The sequence below is a fragment of the Miscanthus floridulus genome, chromosome 13 (genome assembly GCF_019320115.1).
Source record: "Miscanthus floridulus cultivar M001 chromosome 13, ASM1932011v1, whole genome shotgun sequence".
Classification (NCBI taxonomy): domain Eukaryota; kingdom Viridiplantae; phylum Streptophyta; class Magnoliopsida; order Poales; family Poaceae; genus Miscanthus; species Miscanthus floridulus.
In genome coordinates this window covers 70,272,601-70,289,325 of record NC_089592.1, presented here as the reverse complement: position 1 = coordinate 70,289,325, position 16,725 = coordinate 70,272,601, and the positions used below count along the sequence as shown (strand labels likewise).

Here is a 16,725-nt window from a genome sequence, read left to right as displayed (position 1 = left end):
CCAGCGGCCAGCGCTTGCTGCAGCTTGCAGGAGCCGCGGCGTGGGGCGGACGCGGGGGCCTCCCCTCGATGGAGATTCTGTGGGCTTGACGAGAGATTTAGGATCAAACGAGAAGGTTGAGATGACCCTGATCTGCTTTGGAGTCGACTGGGGCGAGGGCCACACAGGGCTCATCTACGTTTTCTCCCTGGCTCTGTTTGACGTGGGGTGGCCTCGAGCCCTTCGTGTTTTGGCCTTCGAACCTCAGTCGGCCTGTTGCTCATGTCGAATAAGGCAACTGCCTCTTCGTGACGCAACACGGAGCGTTGTGATGCATTTCGCTGCATGTGCAATGCTTAGTCCCCTGAGCCCTCGGGTGGTTCAGGGCCCGAATCGTCCGGGGGGTATGGGCGTATGGAAATGAATGCATGTATGTATGTATGAAATGATCATATGAAGAAATAGCGGGGGTCGGTACAGTTACCTTGATGACTCGAGTGATGGGGTTTGAAGAGCTCTAATCAGAAATGTCCGATCGGGACCTATGCTCAATGAATACATCAGTTCTATTTTTGTGGCAGAACCACAATCTGTTCCTTGTTTTTTACCCTAGTATAATTTTGTTTTTATCCTTTCTTTTCATACCTGCCCTGTTAGTTCTGTAGGCTGCAGCTTTTAAGAACCTGGGCATGGCCCGCGAGGCTCGGCTGCTCGTAATCGTAGGTTGTGGCGGGGTGTGTTCGGTTAGGAGTAAGAACAGAGTCACGTAGGGCAATCAAAGGAATGGAATGTGCTTCCATTTGGTTACCATGTGATAGTAAAAGAGAGGTAGTATATAGTTTTGTACCCTCATGGAGCCCCCGAGCGACTCGGGCTGAAAGTGTTCGGGCTAGGGTGCTTTACAGGAGCAAGTGTTGACTAAAAGCGATAAGACCAAATTTAGGGGAAAAACAACGTAGTTGTTCAATGTTCCAAGTGTTGGTGAGAATGTTGCCTGTTGTTGTCCTCCAGTCGGTAGGTTCCTGGTTGGATTACTTCAGGTCACCATATAGGGCCCTTCCCATGGTGGAGAGAGTTTATGTTTTTTCCTTCGTTGATTGGGTCCTCCAGAGTACGAGATCACCGACTTCGAGTATCCTTCCCCCTGATCTTCCTTTCGTGGTACCTGCGGAGATGGCCATGATTTTTTTTCAGGGGTTGGCCTCGATGCCGCGCTCGGACACTAATGTATTCTAGCAGCTTGCCCTTTGGAACCCCGAAAACACATTTTTCGGGATTCAGCCTGATGTTGAATCTTCGGAGGTTCGCGAACTGTTGCGGCCAAGTTTGTGATCAGGTCGCAAGCTTAAGTCATTTTGACCACTATGTCATCGACATAGACGGTGATCGTTGGTCTTGGCTGCTCGGCTTGATCAGGCTGATCGAGCGAGTCGATTTGGTCGGCGAAGCATTGCTACATGCACCTTTGGTAGGTGGCGCTAGCGTTCTTCGAAGCCAAAAGGCATGGTTACGTAGCAGTACGAACCATACAGGGTGATGAACGAGGTTGCGAGCTGATCGGACTCTTTCATCGTGATCTGGTGATAGCCCGAGTAGGCATCCAGAAAAGAGAGGATCTCACAACCCGAGGTGGAGTCAACTATCTGGTCTATGCACGGCAAAGGAAAGTGATCCTTTGGACACGCTTTGTTGAGGCCAGTATAATCAACGCACATTCTCCACTTCCCTAGTCTTCTTTTTAACAAGAATGGGATTGGCAAGTCAGTAGGAGTGGAATACCACCCTGATGAATCCGGCTACCAGGAGTTTGGCGATCTCTTCGCCTATGGCCCTGCGCCTCTCGTCGTCGAAGCAACGCAGGCGCTGCTTGGTGGGCTTCAAGCCTAGGATGAGACACAGTGCGTGCCCGGTGACCTCCCGTGGTATGCTCAGCATGTCAGAAGGCTGCCATGCGAAGATATCACGATTGGCCCGCTGGAAGTCGACTGAGCTTGCATTCCTATTTGGCCAGGAGCTGGGTCCCGATATGCACCTTCTTGGTTCCCTAGTGTGGGTGGAAGGCCGTCGAGGAGGTTGGTTTGTTGAAGTCTAGGGACTACCGGGGTCAATGACTCCCCTGAGCCACGGGAGCTCGGACGAGTTGATGACCGCGGTGGCGAGCTCAAAATGCTTGCGGTCGCATGTGAAGGCATGCGAGAAGGCGCAACTCACGGTGATGACGCCGTTCGGTCCTGGCATCTTCAGCTTGAGGTAGGTGTAGTTGGGGATCGCTATGAATTTGGCGTAGCATGTTTCGCCCCAAGATGGCGTGGTAGGATCCTGGAAAGTCTACCACTTCGAGTGCAAGTTGGCTTGGTTGCCAAACATGACGGGCAGGTTGATCTGCCCGAGCGGGTATGCCTACGCTCCTGGGATCATCCCGTTGAAGGGAGAGCCCGCCAGGCGGAGTTCCGATCGGGGGATGCGCATGGCGTCGAGGGTGTCGATGTAGAGGATGTTGAGGCCGCTGCCTCTGTCCTATTAGTACCTTGGTGAGGCGCTTCTTGCTGATGATGGGGTCGATGACGAGCGGGTAACGTCCTGGTCTCGCAACGTGGGAGGGATGGTCCCTCTGATCGAAGGTGATCGAAGATTCCGACCAGCTGAGGAAGGAGGAGACGGCCGTCTCGGCGGCACATGCCTCCCTATAGCGCACCTTGTGTTGGTGCTTGGACTAGATGGTGTCGGATCCGCTAAAGATCATGATGCATTCCTCAGGGGCTAGGAAAGCCATCTCCGTCCTTGCCCGCCGTGCCTCCCTTCTTGGCTGCTGCCTCTTTGCCATCTCCTTCTTTCGGCCTACTGGCCTATCGTAGGAAACGTTTGAGGAGCTCGTAGTCCTTGTAGAGGTGTTTGCTGGGGTAGGCATGGTTGGTGCATAGACTGTCCATGAGCTTGTTGAAGTGGTCAGGCAGTCCCTGTTGGGGCTGCTTGCCCGTGCGATCAGCCGCGGTGACCAACGTGGTGCTGTCCGATCGGCGCCGATCTTTTTTGTTCTTTCTTGCCCCTCTGTGTGGAGGGGCCCTTGTCTTGGTCCGCGCGCTTGGCCTTGCCTTTGTCCCGGCCTCTGTTGAAGACCGCTTCGACTACCTCCTCTCAGGAGGCGTGGTTAGTGGCAACGTTGAGCAGGTCGCGGGTGGTATGGGGCTTCAGGCAGCCAAGCTTGTAGATTAGGGACTCACAGGTCGTCCCTGGAGAGGAATGCGCTGATGACGTCCACGTCGACGACATCAGGGAGGGAGTTGCATCGTTGGAAGAACCTACAGATGTAATCCCGCAGGGAATCTCTGGGCTCCTGCTGGCAACTCTTGAGGTCCCAGGAGTTTCCAGGGCAGACATACGTCCCCTGGAAATTTCTGACGAAGACCCTCTTAAGGTCCGCCTAGTTGTGGATGCTGTCGTGCGGGGGGAATTCAAGCCATACCCGAATATGTTCTCCCACGCAGATGGGGAGATACTAAAGGATGAAATAGTCATCATCCACCCCTCCAGCTCGACAGGCGAGCCAGAAATCTTCCAACCAAATATCGGGGTTTGTCTCCCCGGTGTACTTGGTGATGTTGGTGGGTGGTCGGAAGCGCTGTGGGAACGGCGCTCTCCGGATACACCGGTCAAAGGCCCATGGTCCCAGGGCCCTCAAGGCTAGGACTCCGGTTGTTTGGCCGGCGACCGTGTCTAGGGCACGTTTGACCGCTCCCTTCAATGGTTCGGTCGGGGTCCGTGTCGCCTGCTCTTACCACCGCTCGGTGGACATCATCATCATGTCCGGGCCTGATGCCGGTTGCTGACGACGCTGCGAGCATCTTGGTGCAGACCGGATCGTTCGTGTATCGGTGGCCAGCATGGAGCAGGCGCCAGGTCGGACCACGGCGCAACTGCTGCCTCCCTGAGCCGCACCTAGCGGCTGTAGCAGCGAGTGGATGGAGCAATCCGTCTGGCATGTCCCCGCTCCCTCGGTGGGGAGAGAGGGCGCGTGTCGGAGTTACGATGCGGAGCTTTCCGCCTGTTGAACGGTGGTGGCTTCTATTAGAACCTAGAGGTTCCGATGGACCGCCCGCTCCTAGGGGTCGACGGGCTCGGGAACGCCGCGCAGAAGCATTGCTACAGTAGCAATGTTCTGGCTAGCCCGAGTGAACTGTGGGAGATCGTTCCCCTCGTTCATGATGTCATGTTGGACCTGGCGGGCGCGACCCCAGGCGCCGCCTGCCGGGTTATGCGCATGGGGCGCAATGTGCTGCACCGAGCATGCCATCGCAGGCGACGACTGGTTCTGCCACCGTTGTCGTAGTTCCTCGGTGTGCCCTTGCGCAGACACGAGGGCCTCCGCACGCGGGTCCGGAGGGGTGTGAGTTTGTGCAGACTCCGCAACGACCAGCGGCTGTCCCGGAGCATCCGCCATAGCGCACTCCCGGGACGGACGGTGGCTAGGTGCCACGTCGCCGATGTTGGAGCCGTCGCTCTCTCCCTCGTCATCCGTTTGTTCATGGAAAGTGATAGGAGCATAGCTCGCCATTCCCACGAATTCAGGATGCGAGGGGGATGGCGGACAGCGTCCCTCGGAGCCCCCGAAGTGCACGCGTCCACGGGGGACGCGAGGCCGTAGGGGAACCGATTGTACAGTGTCCGTGATACGATCAAAACTGGTCCCTCCGGATAATCAGCGGGAGATAGTAAATAGAGAGTAAATAACAGTATGCATATTACTTACAGCGGCGTTTGAGTAGAAGAGTTTGCTCAGAATGAAGCGCAGATGTCGCGTTGTTGAAGTACGTCGTGCATCCCAGGAGCCGATGGAGGGAGCCCCTCCGATGGGTGCCGGAACGACAGTCTCCTTGCGGAGACGTAGTACACCGAGCCGGACGGCGACGAAGTCCAGGCTTTCGAAGAGGAAGGCCTGGGACTGGCTCGAAAACGGGTGGAACCCACATCCCAATCGGTGGGAGCGCGGGAAACTCCAGTGAGCCGAAGCGAGTCGTATCGCCTGAGTCCTGCCATGGCGAAGGTGCAGGAAAAGTGGACCATCCGATGACCAAAATTGTTGAACGTACAACGTCTTTCCCACGGACGGCGCCAACTGTCGGTGCAGAAAGTGATTAACAAGTAAATATTTATAGTTTTGCCATATGATTGTGATCGGAGGTGGCCTAGCACTCAATGACACAGGGTTTATACTGGTTCAGGCAACGTGTTCTACGTCCAGTTTGAGTCGTTTGATGACTTTATTCCTAAGCCCAGGTGCTCGAAGTTTGTAGTGGAGTTACAAACTGAGATGGTAAAAGATGAGGGGTACAAGAGGTCCGATCGGCCTCCGGTCGGAAGGGCCGAGTGTGACGGGAGCCTCGCTATGAGCTAAGTGTTCAAGCGTGTGCTTGAGGTTCGAACCTAACGGTTCTGTAGGTTGTGAACTTGATGGATCTAATCAATCTAAAATGACTTGAATGTTGGGAGAGAGCACATCCCCTTTTATAGATGAAGGAGATGGCCTTACAAGTGAGAGAGGGGGAGAGTGCATATGCTTCTGAGTCTTATTGTCCACGCCAGCGGGTATAGGATGATGATAGACGCCCACAACATAGTTGGATGATGGTAGACGCCCACAACACTGTTGGATGTCGGATGCACATGGGATGTTGCGTCGTTTTGTTCGGGTATGGTAGATGTCGGTACCTGCTATACTATTGATGCCCAGAGGCATGTGAGGAGTTTTACCACGTTCACTCGGTACAATAAATGCCGATGCCCACAACATTATCGATGGCCAGAGGCATGTGGGGGAGCCTTACCGTATGGTAGTCAATGACGTCCACAACACTGTAGGGAAAATGTCAGCGCCTACAACACTGTTTGTGTCAGGGAGGTTGTAGAGTACTGTTTCTGCAGATGTACAGGGTATGGTTCCTAGTACCGTGGTTTGACTTGTGCGCCTTGCTTTGCTTTCTCCGTTCGTTCTTTGGTCCTTTCCGAGCGGGCCTCTCCGGTCGGTTGGTCCCGGTCGGCTCTGATTGCGGCATTCGAAGAAGAGCAGTGAATAGGGTTTTTACGTACCCCGGTCGGAGACGTGGGGTCGGAGCCAGAAGTAGTACTTTGGCCAAGCCTTCCGGTCGGAGAGGTGGGTTGGAGTCGGAGAAATAGGCGTCCCTCGGCCTGTCCTTCCGGTCGGTGATTGGATTGCCCTTCTGGCCTATTGTTCAGATATCTGGGTCGGCTCATGAGTTGCGCGTTTTCTACTTGGACCGAGTCTTTGTTGAAAAGCCGATCCGCGAGGGACCCCGGATTTATGAACCCGACACGTAGACGCTGCGGGGAGAAGCAAGAGGAGGCCTCAATTACGAGGGACAGCTTACGTTCATCATGCAGGAGTTGTAGGTGTTGATCCAGAACGCCAGCCTCTGCTGGTGGGAGAGGCCCGCTAGGTAAACCAAGGAGAGCTTCCGGAGCAGTGCCCTGATTTTTTTTTGACTGGTACCAACGATCATTCCATCATCAGTATGCCAAGTCAAACAGGCAACCACTCACCACACCACAACACCAACTGACCAACAGATTAGTTGTAGTAGTTACCGATCAATGGAAACTCACTTCAATCTCCGGCCAAGGGCGGAGGCGTCGCCGGCAGAAATGTTTGTGCCGAACGAAGTGGCGTCGACTGATCGGAACTGCTTGTACCGGCCAACGTCTCGCCAGCCGAGTTCTAGGACACCGTAGGGGTCTGAGCTGCTTCCGCAGGAACCGGAGACTGACGGCGGCGACACCCGCTCATCGTCTTGGCTGCTGGAGGTGCTCTTCTGAGAGAAGATGGCCAGCAGGCACGTCAGCAGCTCCTCCGAGACTTTGTTCGCCGCCGTTGAGGCCTTGTCTGGATCATTGCCATTGCCGCCGTCAATAGCTTTGTGGTCTGTGCTCTTCCATTGTACTGGTTGTCTGAAACTGAAGATGAACATGCAAGAACGTTAGCGACCGAACTGCCGAATTCAATGCCAATTTCTGCTCAGAGTTACAGCATCGTACCTGAAAACCTGCGCACGTCTCCGCTACTTGTACCCTGCATCCTCCTGGCACGTTACTCAAAGGCGCCAGGCCGGAATCTCTGCACGAGTTAGTGCCACTGCCAAACGACTGGTTCTCCTTGCCCGGACAGTCACCTTGGCTCAGGGAACGGCCGGGCCTTCTTGGTGTCTGCTTCACATTGGTGGCTCGCTTCAAAGATGGCCAATCATCAGCATCTTGATTGGAGGAGCCTTGACGCGTCGAGGTGGACAGCTCTGAACTCTGCACTTGGGCCGTCGTCAGCTTGTGCCGTGCCGGCGTGCACCGGTCACTGTCCGGGAAGTACGCGTTCTTCGCCATGGAGGTGATGATGGCCTCCCGGTACAGTCCTTGCCGGAAATTGACGACCTGCTCCTCGAGCCGGACGACCTCCTCCTCCAGGACCGCGACTTCTGCCAGAAGCTCCAATGTCTGGGCACAATTCAGAAGAAGCGGAAATCATAAGTGGATTGCTTCGAAACTGCAACGAATTATGGGTTGGGTTGCTTGTGAAATTTGATCGAAAAGCAAAGAAGGGCACTGACTTGAGAGGGCAGGAAAGGGGGGAGGCGAGGCAGAGCGCCCAGCGGCCTCGTGAACGCCCGCTCCAGAGCTCGGTGGACGTTCTCCTCGTGCCGCAGCTTCTTCGTCAGCTTGTCCACCTGCAACTCGAAATCGAAAACGCTGGATGTCCTCAGCAAAAATGCAATGGCCTCACAGTTAAAACACCAGATAGAACGAGAGAGATATGTACATCTTGCTGCAGTGCAATTTTCCTGTCCCTCCGAGACTGGTTTCTGTTCTTCATGCCCTGCGGCGTCGCATTTGCGGAGGACGCCTTCATGGCCACCGGCGCCGTCTTCGAGCTAGGTGGCCTCCTCTGCTCCTTCTCCATCGCCTTGAACAGAGAAAACAACAGGAAAGGAAAATTGAGTCGAAGAGCGGGCAGGATTAAGAAGACGTCGGCAGCAATCGGAGGACGGAGTACCAAATTCGAGCTGCTCTCTACGGCGACGGATCCAACCGAGCCCATTTCAAACGATTGCTAGAACAAACAAAGGCCGCCACATTTGGCTCAGAAAAGCAGGGAGGAACAGAGTGCCGAGCACACAACCGTACTGCTACTACCACTAAACAATCCGTGGTCACAGAAAACTTGATACTCTAGCCAAAAAAAATCACTCGCCCCAAGAACACGAGTACTAGAGTGCAAAGTTCATCTCTCGAAGACACCAAAAGCAAAGACGAAGGCGCAAATAATTCAAGGACCCGTCAGCATGGGTGAAAGCCGCCAGCTTTCCGATCGGAGGAGCACGCAGGCCGCCGAGAAACTGAAAATAACATCTCGGAAACCGCCCCCCAAAGTGCAGAGAATATAATCATCACCTGGGCGCTCGCTCAACTCAGGCGAAAGGCGCAGACTTTCCGACGGCGGAGCCCAGTCCAAGAAAGAGAGGGACGGCAGCGCAAGGCTTACTCACTTTCTCGTTCCTCGGGGCGGCCCTGGTGGTGGCGCCGCGCGCCGCCGCCGGCCTCCGCGCCCTCCCGTTCATGGCCTCCAACGGCGTGTGCATCAGCTGACGACGCGCGACGGAAACGGAACCGCACCGAGCCGCGGGCGGCCGCAGAGAGGAGAAGAGGGCTAGCTAGATGGCGGGAGGAGGAGCCTTAATGGATGGCATTTATGGCGTTGTGGAGAGCGCCAGGCACCACCTGGAGCGGACCTCGGGGAGCGGTTTCGCTAGCGAGGCGCCTGGAGCAGGACGACCGGAGACAGACAAGGCCGCGGGGCGGGCAGAGGCCAGAATTCCGCAGCGCGGATTTGGTTCGGGGTTGGGTTGGGACAGCAGCGCGCGCGGGGCTGCGGCGGGAAGCGTGAAGGCGGTGGCGATGGCGACGGTGGCTGGCGTCGTCGTCGTCGTCTCGTTTAAGCGTGGCGTGGTGGGCTTACGAAGCCTTTTTGATCTGGACCGCGTGCGTGCGGGCGGTGTTCCTTTTTATTTTTTAACCGTGCTGACCTGCTCCTGCGCTGCGCCGGGCGGGCGGAGCGACGCGACGCGATGGCGCGACGGGGGTGGGGCGGGGCACGCGTCTGCCAGCGTGTTGGAGCCTGCCGCGGCATTGGTTCCGATCGGGTGCTTGGCTGCTCGAGCCAGCGGCCAGCGCTTGCTGCAGCTTGCAGGAGCCGCGGCGTGGGGCGGACGCGGGCTAATCATGAGCGCAGCGTGCGCTCGTCGTAGCACCGCGGCTCCCAGGGCCAGGGGTCATCCTCCTGGAGGGCCAGCTCTTCGATTTTACTGTTGGCAGTGTCCACTTCGCGGGCTTTTTCACCTTTTGTTCGTTTCGTGGAGTGGCAGACTGTTGGCACGCTGAAAACTTTCCCAAAAAATGCTACCGGTAGTTATCACATCGAATCTTGTGATACGTGCATGGAGCATTAAATATAGACGAAAAAAACTAATTGTACAGTTTGGTTGGAAATCGCGAGACGAATGTTTTGAGCCTAATTAGTCCATGATTGAACACTAATTACCAAATAAAAACGAAAGTGCTACAGTAACTAAATTTCCAAATTTCGTGAATTAAACACGGCAAAAAAAAAAAAAATAGGGTTGCTCCCCGCACGGTCTAGGAAAAGCTGACAGAGAGGATTGGCTGAAGTCAGTCACTCGTGCATTTGGTCCGTGCCGACAGTCTTATGGTGTCATCTATTATATTAATATAATATTATTATAAAGGAGCCACGATGTTTATCCAGAGGGCCTATAAATTACAAGATTAATAAAAAAACCAATATGTACTATTGATTTTAACGATCATCTAACGATATACTCCGTTTTGTGTTGTCCGGTTGTGGCCGCAGACGTTGCAGCTACAACAAATTCGGGCGCAGAATTACTGTAGCAGCAGTGGCTGCAGCCGCAGTCGAACAACCCCATATGTCTAACCAAAGATTCCACACCAGATACAATTAATAAGATACAACTAAATTTAGATTTACACAATATGAAAGAGATCATATCAATTACTATTATTAAATAGCTAACATTCCGAGCCATGGTGGTTGTACTACAAGTATGGTATCCTATTGTCGGTGTTTTGGATCGGGGTCCTCAACCAATCAGTAAATGTGAACTACGTGCCCTTAATCCCGAATGGTGATGCAAAGAGACACAAGGTTTATACTGGTTCAGGCAATCGATGCCCTACGTCCAGTCTGAGAGATCGATCTTGTATTCCTTGCACCGAAGTGCTTGTAGTAGGGGGTTACAAGCTAGGTGAGAGAGGGAGCTAGTCTCAGGTCTCGGCGAGGTGTCGTGTGGGCTGCTTGAGACGTTGCTCTCAGGCGGCTAGGAAGTGTGTGTGTTACAGGGTGTTATTCTTCGTCCGTCCCCCCTAAATGGCACAAGTCCTCTCTTTTTATAGTTGAAGGGAGGACAAGGACAGTACATGTGCTAACTATGCGGCGCCGTGCAAACAGAGGTGGCACGTCCGAGCCCTGTGGCGGCGTGGTCGTCGGAGTGGTCCGTCCTTGGAGCATTGGGGCGGCGTGCTGGTCACATCCGATCCTGTGCGTTATGGGAGCTCCAGGACTGCCTCGGAGTGGGTGCGGCGGTGAACGTGCGAGTCGCTGTGGACTGACTGTGCGCGAGGCCGAGGCTCGGTCGGTGCCAAGGCTGCACCGCAGTGGGGGGTCTCGGCGGACACGAATCCCGAGATAGCCGAGACCTTGGTGCATAGTGCCGAGGCCCTGAGAGAGCGGTTGATCTGGTGCGCTGGCTCGGAGGCGGTGATGACCCGGGCCAGGCTGTCCGTGTAGTGTTGTTTTCGAGACGAGGATCGCGGGGCACAGTGTAGTGCGGGCGCTGATCGTGGGCACAGCGTCAGAATACAGTGACCGGTAATCCCTGCCGTGCCCTGTCTCAGCCGGTATGGCGCCGATGCGACCTCATGTCCCGTCGGCCATTCCGCGGTGTCGAGCCATTGTTCGGCTGAGATTGCGGGAGTGGTTGACGTATTAATGGGACATGACGTGCTGTCAGGAAGACCGACCGAGGTGGGGGCGACGGGCTATGGATAAGCCGGCCTCGCGCGAGATGGAGAATAAGGCCTCGCGCGAGGCGGAGATTGCGTCTCCTTGCCGAGGCCTTCCGCAAGAGGTCTCGCGCGGGGCGGAGCTCCTTGCTGAGGCCTTCCGCAAGAGGCCTCGTGCGAGGCGGAGCTCCTTGTCGAGGCCTTCCGTAAGAGGCCTCGCGCGAGGCGGAGATCCGGGTGGGCTCTGACGGGGCTGGTTATGAGCCCATGGCTTTCCCTCTAACTTTGTCGTTCACGAGATTTTTAGTGCCTCTTTTGGTGTATGCTCGGGGTACCCTGTTTTATGGTACCCGACAGTAGCCCCCGAGCCTCAGGGAGGGTGAGTGCATTCTCCCTGAGGATTTATCGGGACTTGGTTTGCAGTCGCTCCTGTAGGGATTGTGTTTTGTCTCTTGAGGTTTCAGTGGGTGCGCGTGAGCGCACCCGCCGGGTGTAGCCCCCGAGGCCCTGGAGGAGTGGAGTTATTCCTCCAGGGGCTTTTTTCGTTTTCGTGTTTGAGTGAGGAGTTTTCATCGTATTTGCCGAGCCCACAAGTGCGAGTTCGGGTCGTGGGGGTCTCGGCAAGGTTGCAGGAAGAGTCCTCTAGCCTCCGCGTGGAGCGAGAGGTCCATCAGGGGTTCCCCTGGCTCTTGGTACGACCCTCACGCTTCCTTTTCGCTCGGAAGGAGGGGTGGAATGTGCCAGGCTACCCTCGATGGGCACGAGTGTTGGCACTTCCGGTGAGCTGTTATCGGGTGAGTCCGAGTGGTGGCTCGTGCCCCGTTCGCTAGGGGACGGCTAGCGGTCTAGAGACGCACTCCAAGAGTACCAGAGGGTTTCTATAGTGGGTGCCGAGGCCGTTCGTTGGGCCTTGGTGGCTCGGTGCCTCCCTACGGTGGGATCCCATTCGGAGACTTCCCTACCGGTCTCGGACACGACTTAGGATGCCCCGAGCGATTGTTCGCTCGGGCCTCGGCCATTCGTAGGCTCGCCCCAAAGTCGTCCCTGACTCTATTGCCCTAGGGCAGCTGTCGAAACCTCTAGGGGCCTAGCCTTCGAACCCCTGGACCGTAACGGGCTCGGTGCCCTTCATCGTATTTGTAATGAAACCTCTAGCGTGGACTTAGATCATTTGTCTTTGCCTAGGATGCAGGAGGAGCCCCCGAGCCTCCGCCTGGAGCAAGAGGGCGGTCAGGGGTCCCCTGGATTTTTTATTCGACCCTCCCATATCCTTTTCGTTTGGACGGAGGGTTTGTTTGCCGAGCCCTTTCGGGTGCGAGCCAGAGCCGCTGGGTCTCGACAGGGTTGCAGGAAGAGCCCCCTAGTCTCTGCACGGGGCGAGAGGGCCATCGGGAGCTCCCCTAGCTTTTTATACACCCCTCGCGCTTGAGGGTTTGTTTGCCAAGGCCCTTTTGGGTGCAAGCCTCGGTCGTGGGGTCTCGGCAAGGTTGCAGGGAGGGCTCCCTAGCCTCCGCATGGAGCAGAGGGCCATCAAGAGCTCCCCTGGCTTTTTGTATGACCCTTGCGCTTCCTTTTCGCTCAGAAGGAGGGGTTGTTTTGCCGAGGCCCCTCGAGTGCGAAACGGGGTCGCTAGGTCTCGGCAAGATTGTAGGAAGAGCCCCCTAGCCTCTGCACGGGGCGAGAGGTCCATCGGGGGTTCCCCTGACTTTTTTGTACGACCCTCACGCTTCCTTTCCGCTCGGAAGGAGGGGTGGAATGTGCCAGGCTACCCTCGGTGGGCACGAGCGTTGGCACTTCCGGTGAGCTGTTATCGGGTAAGCCCGAGTGGAGGCCCGTGCCCTATTTGCTAGGGGACGGCTAGCGGTCTAGAGACACACTCCAAGAGTACCAGAGGGTATCTCTAGTGGGTTCCAAGGCCGTTCGCTGGGCCTCGGTGGCTCGGTGCCTCCCTACGGTGGGATCCCATTCAGAGACTTTCCTGCTGGTCTCGGACACGACTTGGGACATCCCAAGTATTTCGCTTGCTTGGGCCTCAGCCCCATATAGGCTCGCCCACGGTCGTCCCTGACTCTGTTATGCTAGGGTGGCTGTCGAAACCCCTTGGGGCCTAGCCTTCGAACCCCTGGACCGTAATAGGCTCAGAGCCTGGTTCCTTCATCTGAAAGGAATAGGCCGGGGGGAATATCTTCCCTATTGGCTCAGCAACGGGTGGCACACCTTTTGAGGCGGTTTCCTGGGGAGATGAAATGACGCCTGCTGCCGTAGTGGCCGAGCGTGACGTGGTGGATGGGACGTAACTGTTCCCATAATTAATGGGAATGAAGTGGGCGCGTGGGCGGCAAAATTGGCTCATGGTTAACCGCGCCGAATCGGGGGGAAACTTCCCCGATTTCATCGCCCGTTCATTTCGCCTCCCCCTGCATAAATACTCGAAGAGTCTCGCCCCTCCTCACCTTACCTTGCCTGCGTCAGTTCTGCTTCCATAGAGCCATCGCTAGAGCAGCGGGTGCTGGGAAGAAGAAGGGAGAAGAGCGAGCCAAGGAGAAAGCGAGAAAAAGCAAGAGTGTGGGAGAGAGAGAAAAACTCACTGCCGCATCTGATCCTTCCGTCGCACTCATGGCCAGCGACATCGTTGTTGTCAAGGCGGACCCCTGGGATCCTTCCGATGTCATCGTGGAGACACTCCAGTCGCTCATCGATGGTGGACTCCTTCTTCCGGTGATGGACCCCACTAGGCCAGAGTGGATTGCTCCATACGGCGAGCCAGAGCTGAGGCCTCACGATGGCTACGTCATGAGCTTCGTCTCCTTTCACGAGCGTGGCCTCGGCGTCCCGGCGGATCGATTCATGCGGGTGCTCCCGCACTACTATGGCGTGGAGCTCCACAACTTTAACCCTAACTCCATCGCATAGGCGGCTATCTTTGTTGCCGTCTACGAGGGGTACTTGGGGATTGCTCCCCATTGGGAGCTGTGGCTCCATCTATTCTGGGCGGGGCACACCACTAAGCCAACGGGCACGTCGGGTACGAGGAAGGCGACGAGGGCCGGCGGCTGCACTCTCCAAGTGCGCCAAGACTGCCAGCACCTCTACATCCTGGCCCAGCTCGCGTCCTCCAATCGCTGGTGGTACATGAGCTGGTTCTACCTTTGTAATGACGACGGAGGACTCCCCCCTACACTAGGCGAATTGTGGGGAGCTGCCCGGAGAGATGGAAGTACGATGTCCTGAAGGATGACCAGCCCAAGCTACAGCCGCTTCTGGAGGGGTTGAAGAGGCTACGGGGCCGTGGCCTTATCGTGGCTGTGGTCGTGGCTGCCTTCCACCGCTAGAGGGTGCTGCCGCTGATGGCTCGATGGCAGTGGCTGTTCGAGATGAAGCCGGGTGAGCCCATTGAGGGCATTCGGATATACTCCTCCGCCCTTTCCGATGAGGAAATTATTCGTCGGGTTGGGGAGACGGTAGAGGCGAAGCTGAGGGGCGGCAACCTGACCCCCATCGCGATGCAACCATCGTGGGGGTTCCTCTCACTGGTAAGTCGTGTGCCGCTGTAGCCCCCGAGCCTCCTCCGTTTCTCCTATCTTCTCATGCGCGTTCGCCGTTCCTGTAGGGGATAAGGGACGTGCGTGCCTCTCCACCGCCCGTCCTCGAGGACGCGAGGCGGCAGGCGATCAACTGGGCGCACACCGATGCGCAGAATAAGAGGAAGGACGCCGAAGCGGCGAAGCGTACGAAGAAGATCCTCGCGCGCGAGGAGCTGGACAAGTGCCGTCGTCAACAAAGGAAGGACGGTCTTCCATTGGAGGAATCCCCGTCATCGTCGTTGTCGACGGAGGCCTCAGACTAGGATGATGAGGGCGAGGTGGGGCGAGGTCCCCTGGACCATCTCCCTGACGTAGTGGAGGTGGTGCCTGGGGCGTTGGCAAGCAGCCCGGCACTCTCGGGAGAAGGAGGAGAAGCGGAGCCGGGGTCAGCGATTGCTCGCTCCGGGGCTGAGGCCGACACGCTTGGGGCGTGGGCATTGGGCAAATGCGTCGTCAGCCCGGTGGGCTCGACAGCGATGGTGGAACAAGTGGCGGCGGAGGCAACACAACCGCCCCTGCAGAGGACCGATGGGGCGCCGGGGTCCTTTGAGGACCGGCCAGCGCCGATGGACATGGAGGCGATGCCTCTGCCGCCACCACCACCTTTGCAGACGAGGGTCGCCGTGGCGAAGCGGTTGCCACCCCGTTCGAGGTAGGTGTATCTTTGGTGGGGTCGCAATGCCTTCTATTCGCTCTTTGGTCCCGTGCTGACCCTGTAGGTGATTTTTCCTTAGTCGGAAGTGGCATGCGGACGAGCTTCCCTTGGCGCCCCTTAAGGCGCTCAAGGCAAGCCCTGGCTCCTCTGCGCACTGGGTGGCAGAGGCACAAGCTGCTATACAACGTGGCGCGGCGTCTGCGAGGGCCGACCCAAAGGAGCCGACCACCCAAGGAGGGGCCACCGAGGCGACCCCGACACAGATGGGGGAGGGAGTGCTTCCGTCCTGTGAGGGCGAGGCTCATGAGTCAGATGGGGTCGGGGTGCCCTTGGTTGCCGAGGCCCTCGGGGTCTCCGAGGCTGAGGCGACGGAGGCCGGGGCACCCAAGACCGCAGAGACCTTAGTGGCCGCGGTCGGTGTTTCTGCGACCACCGAGGCCACGATGGCGGAGGTCGAAGCCCCCGAGACCGTCGAGGCCATAATTGCGGAGGCCGGAGCCCCTGAGATCACCAAGGCCGATGTGATGGCGGTGAGGCCATCTGTCCAGGAGGCGGAGATGAAGGCGATGGAGGCCTCGGTGGTGCCCTTGGTTTAGGGCCCACCGTTGTTATGAGAGAGCACCCGGGAGGCGGAGGTCTATCCGATCTCCTCCGATGATACTTCCTGGGCGCGGGAGGTGGTCGACGCCGAGGAGACCGGCGCCGTGGATTAGCCTGCTCTGATCCTGGGCGAGGGAAGCTCAGCCCTCGTGCGGGCGTGACCCGAGCCTCACGGGTGGGATCATCCACGGGTACAGTGCGGAGTCGGGATGACCCTGAGGGGGAGCCTCTATTCGCCCTCGAGGACGCAGCTGAGGGCGGGTGCTGGGGCACCTTCGAGCAATACCGCCAACTGGTGGAGCGATCGCTACAGACGGCGCTATCCATGGTGGTCGATGAACTGCCCGGAGTTGCCCAGGTTCGCGTTTTCTTTTCTCGCGCGACGTTGTCTTTTTCTGAGTTTTGTTGCAATCAATGACCCCTGTTCTGCTTCCCCAGGAGCTTGAGACCTGGTCCCTTGGGAAGTTAGTCTTTCTCCAGCGGGAGAGGGGCGTTTGGGACTAGCTTCAGCGGTAGAAGGGCCTTCTTACCGGCGCTAACGAGCTCCTATCGGCACGGAGCGCAGAGGTAGAGGACCTCCGCCTTCGTTGTGCCGACACGAAGGTCGAGGCGGCCACGGCCCAGAAGCAGCTCGCCCCTCTGGTAGCGCAGGTCAAGGAGTTGGAGGAGGAGCTCACCCGCGCGGCCAGCGATCGGGATGCCTTCAGGGCCTGAGCCGTTGAAGCTATGGCCTCGGCCATGGCTCTCGCGGGGTAGCTAGGGGCGAAACAGAATGCGCACCGGCTGACGAAGGGCGCTTTGGATGAG

The 16,725-nt window shown here is 57.2% G+C and overlaps 1 protein-coding gene across 1 annotated transcript; it reads right to left on the bottom strand.

The window, feature by feature from the left end:
- Positions 1–4,960: 4,960 nt before the first annotated feature.
- LOC136501013 (uncharacterized) lies at positions 4,961–9,021 on the bottom strand. Its single transcript, XM_066496502.1, has 6 exons — positions 8,526–9,021; positions 7,799–7,942; positions 7,590–7,706; positions 7,027–7,476; positions 6,598–6,920; positions 4,961–6,477 (listed from the first exon to the last, which is right to left on the bottom strand). Exons 1-6 carry the CDS (start codon positions 8,616–8,618, stop codon positions 6,345–6,347), a joined length of 1,260 nt encoding a protein of 419 aa, XP_066352599.1. The 5' UTR covers positions 8,619–9,021; the 3' UTR covers positions 4,961–6,344.
- Between the last annotated feature and the right edge of the window lie 7,704 nt (positions 9,022–16,725).